The 4,713-nt window shown below is 41.9% G+C and overlaps 1 protein-coding gene across 1 annotated transcript in view; it reads left to right on the top strand.

Moving 5' to 3' along the window:
• Positions 1–4,100, top strand: part of LOC107595390 (selenocysteine insertion sequence-binding protein 2-like) — an 11,199-nt gene extending 7,099 nt beyond the window's left edge. Inside the window, exons 11-14 of the mRNA XM_016285772.1 lie at positions 533–695; positions 2,184–2,398; positions 2,574–2,609; positions 3,592–4,100. Coding sequence (XP_016141258.1) covers positions 533–695; positions 2,184–2,398; positions 2,574–2,609; positions 3,592–4,100 — 923 coding nt within the window. The remainder of the gene's footprint in view (positions 1–532; positions 696–2,183; positions 2,399–2,573; positions 2,610–3,591) is intronic.
• The last annotated feature ends 613 nt before the right edge of the window (positions 4,101–4,713 follow it).

Here is a 4,713-nt window from a genome sequence, read left to right as displayed (position 1 = left end):
ATTATGGTACTCAACAATTATCAGTAATCACCTAAACTGAAACTAAGTTCTTCTTGAAAGATAAAAATAAAATCTTGATGGTTTAACATTAGAAAAAAAGGAATTAAGACAAATATTGTTATTGCAATTGTACTATTGTTCTGTAAATTGAAATTTAAACTTTTTTTTTAAACTTTATATTAAATATAGTACAATGGTATTATAGAAATATGAAAATAAACAATATTTTTAAAAATATAAAGTAATATTGGTAGATTAAATGTTTAAATAAATTATTTCCAAATAAAGCTATAACAGAAGTCATCTGCTAAAAATGCATGTATTTATTCATATCGCAATATATATCTCAGAAAAACAATACATGGAGTTATCAGGCTTTTTCCAGTATCATGGAGCACCCTAATATGATAACAAAGACACAATCATGTGTATTTGCTGTTTAATGTGTGCAGCAGTCCTCATCGGTCTCCTGTGTGTGTCTCTCTGTGTGTGTGTGTGTGTGTGTGTGTGTGTGTGTGTGTGTGTGTTGCAGAGAACGGTCTGAGCATGCCCAGTGATGCGTCTCTGTCTCCAGCCAGTCAGAACTCTCCCTACAGCATCACACCCGTGTCACAGGGCTCGCCCTCCAGCTCCGGCATCGGGAGCCCCATGGCTGCGTCCGCCATCACCAAGATCCACAGCCGCAGGTTCAGAGAGTGAGTACACACACACAGGGGTCAGAGGTCACTGAGGTCACAGCAGTGCAGATTCCTTCCTGATACGGCGGCCCACGGTCTCTTACTCTCAGATCTCAGATCAGCCTTTGTGCTGCTACTTCTGCCGGCTGAGAGTGGGTTTAGAACAGCAGAGCCGCTGTGCTGCTCAGTACAGTGTGTGTGTGTGTGTGTGTGAAGGGCTCAACAATAAGGATTATTTTCTGTTGGCCTCCCCACAAAAATGACTTTTATTTTTATTCTCTCTGGACACACAATTGTGTACACACACAAAATAAGATATTTTTGATGAATTCCGAGAGCTCTCTGACCCTCCATAGACAGCAAGGGTCCTTACACGATCAAGGTACAGAAACATAGCAAGAAGATCATGCCTGATACGGCGGCCCACGGTCTCTTCCTCTCAGATCTCAGATCAGCCTTTGTGCTGCTACTTCTGCCGGCTGAGAGTGGGTTTAGAACAGCAGAGCCGCTGTGCTGCTCAGTACAGTGTGTGTGTGTGTGTGTGTGAAGGGCTCAACAATAAGGATTATTTTCTGTTGGCCTCCCCACAAAAATGACTTTTATTTTTATTCTCTCTGGACACACAATTGTACACACACACAAAATAAGATATTTTTGATGAATTCCGAGAGCTCTCTGACCCTCCATAGACAGCAAGGGTCCTTACACGATCAAGGTACAGAAACATAGCAAGAAGATCATTAAAATAATCCATGTGACATCAGCGGTTTAACCGTAATTTTACGAAGCTACGAGAATACTTTTTGTGCACAAAGAAAATAAAAACAAATGCTGTCTATGGAGGGTCAGAGAGCTCTCGGAATGCATCAAAAATATCTTATTTTGTGTTCCAAAGATGAACTAAGGCCTTACGGGTTTAGAACGACATGAGGGTGAGTAATTAATAACAGAATTTTCATTTTTAGGTGAACTATACCTTCAACTACTTCAGTTCTGCCACTGAATAAAAAAACGCTAATTGCGACTTTTTATCTTACAATTCTGACTTTTCCCTCACAATTACTTGATATAAACTCAAAATCTTGTGAGATAATAATTGTGAGATGTAAAGTTGTAATGACCTTTTTTATTTTTTATTCAGTGGCGGAAACAGGGTTCCTTTAGATGAAATAGGAACTAAGGCTTGATATAAACTCAAAATCTTGTGAGATAATAATTGTGAGATGTAAAGTTGTAATGACCTTTTTTTATTTTTTATTCAGTGGCGGAAACAGGGTTCCTTTAGATGAAATAGGAACTAAGGCTGAAGTCGTTTATTTGAATGTTTTTGTCGTAGTTAATGTCTTATCATGTAAGTTCTTTAATTAACTTCATGTTCAATGTGTCAGTTGTGAAATAGCCGTAACACACAGATTTTGATCATCAGGATCACTCTGAGGTTATCAGTCTGTTTGATGACATTTAAAGCGCGCTCTCTCTCTCTCTCGTTCTCTCTCTGTGTGTCAGGTACTGTAATCAGGTGTTGAGTAAGGAGATCGATGAGAGCGTGACGCTGCTCCTGCAGGAGCTGGTTCGATTTCAGGAGCGGGTTTATCAGAAGGAGACCAGCAAAGCCAAGCGGCGGCTGGTCATGGGGCTGCGAGAGGTCACCAAACACATGAAACTGCACAAGATCAAGTGTGTCATCATCTCACCCAACTGTGAGAAGATCCAGGCCAAAGGTCAGATTGAGAGTCAAAGATTGAATCAGCTGTCTACACCTGTAGAAACAGGTGGCAGCTTTCTGGGTTTATTTAGTCTGGTTGGAAAGTGTTTTATATTTTGTGATGTATGTGTGTGTGTGTGTGTGCATATGCGCATGTGTGTTTATGTGTGTGTGCGCGTGCGTGTGTGCAGGCGGTCTGGACGAGGCCCTTGAGCATAGCTGTAATAGTATAGCATAGAAAAAATGTTTACATTTAACCACTGTATTTTTAAATTAACCCAATTTATTGAGACAAACAACAAATATTTTTTGTTTTAACAATCAAACACAAAATAAAAATTAAATATCTAATTTCTAGTGTTTTATATGCAGATTAAAGAGATCTTAAGGAAGCTTTTGTCTTGTCTCCCGAGGCCACAGGAGGGCGCAATGAGCAAAATAATGCAGCGCATTTAAATTGTCAACGCAAGGAAATAACTCTATAAAAAACGTGCATTACGTCTAAATTAACTCATATAAATCAAATATAATTTCGTAAATTGCATGAACAATTATGAACAAAACAGCATCATGTATTTATGCATTGCTTTATCTAAAGAGCCGAAGCGCCGATCACAGACTGCCTTTAAAAACATACGAGACGCAGTGAAAAGGAATAAACCTCCACAAATTCGTGACGTGTTTTCTAAAAGTTTAAACTGTTTTAACTTTGCATGGCTTTCTATACATCTCTTGTGTGAGACGCGAGAGCAGCAGTCGTATTTGTCCGTCTAGAAAATGTGCTGAATATGCATCTGTGTGAATGGCTTGGTTTGGGTTTTAACCTAATCTAGATCTTCTCCGCATTGAGCTTCTATATTTCTCTAATGTTTTGTTTTGAATGAATAGCAGCGGCGCGTCTCGTGGGCTAGACTAACAAAACATTAAAATCAACAACGTCACTTACATCACCACCACCGCATGACGCTCCCTGACGCACTCCTAACATTCAAATGTTTATTTTAAACTCGACTAATATTCATACTTTATTCACAATCTCCTCATCACAAGCAGACACAGCACTCAGCATGTGTTCCTGTTTGTGTGTGCTGTCTGCGTCGATATATCGAAAAAAAATTCTATCATTATCGAAGAAGGTGTACCGTCGATAAATATCGATACCGTTTTATCGCCCAGGCCTACGACTGACTCTGAATCTTCTCTTTGCAGAGACCAACTGGAGGACGATGGTGGAGAGCGCAGACGCTCCGGAGCCACTGGAGACTGAACCTGTCAGCAGAGCGAGCAGCAAAGAGCAGCCTCCGCAGCCGACGGTCGCGCGCGCTCCAGAGAGAGATGAGTCCCGCACGGACGACCGGCTGGAGTGGGCATCCCAGCAGAGCACAGACACCGCCTCTCTAGACGGCAGCTGCAGAGACCGGCTCAATTCCTCCATCACCAGCACCACCAGCACACTGGTGCCCGGCATGCTGGAGGAGGAGGAGGAGGAGGAGGAAGAGGAGGAGGACTACACCCCCGAGCCCATCTCTGTGCAGGTGCCACCACTCAGCTCCAGGATCGAGTCCTGGGTCTCCAAAACCCTGGAGAACATGCAGCTGCGCAGACAGAGCAGCACCGAGGACGAGGAGGATGAAGATGAGGAAGAGCGGCGGAGCGACGAGGAGGAGCTCGACTCCTCTGATCTCACCGAACCGGCGGCGAGTTCACACACGGGATGAGAGGTCACACGTAACACAAACACGACTCAGGAACTGATAACGGACAGACCGACCGCTCACACGCTCTCTGTGAATAACTCGCGCTCATATCACGCCTTCAGAAATCACACAGAAGCACTGTAAAGCATCATAACAGACGCCTGCATGCTTAGTTTGGATTAGGGTGAACAACTAAATCTGAAATCACTCATTCACAGAGTAAACAACAGCAAACACGCCACCGGTTTGGTCATGTAACTGGACTTAAAGCACCATCAAATCACCATTTACTAAAGATATTTAAAAGAACCAACTTTGGACCCCATTGACTTCTTGTATATAGACAAATAAATTAAAATATCGTCTTTTGTGCTCCACTTAAGAAAGTAAGTCAGTAAGAACTAAATAATGACAGAATAATTTTTGGGTGTACGATTCCTCTAAATTGTGATATTTGAGAGCTGTACTGAATCACTGAGTCAAATGAATCGCTATCATGATGCTTTACAGTGTTTTTGTGCTTCTCCCTTAAAAATGAGCAGCTGAACAGTCTTCTGAACATCTCGTCCGTGTTGCATTGAAGAAATAAAGTCACACGTGTTTAAAGTGAGTAAATGATTGAGCGTTTAGGTGA

This window comes from Sinocyclocheilus grahami, unplaced genomic scaffold, assembly GCF_001515645.1.
Source record: "Sinocyclocheilus grahami isolate Dianchi unplaced genomic scaffold, SAMN03320097.WGS_v1.1 scaffold201.1, whole genome shotgun sequence".
NCBI lineage: Eukaryota > Metazoa > Chordata > Actinopteri > Cypriniformes > Cyprinidae > Sinocyclocheilus > Sinocyclocheilus grahami.
This window is presented reverse-complemented; position numbering and strand designations above follow the sequence as displayed.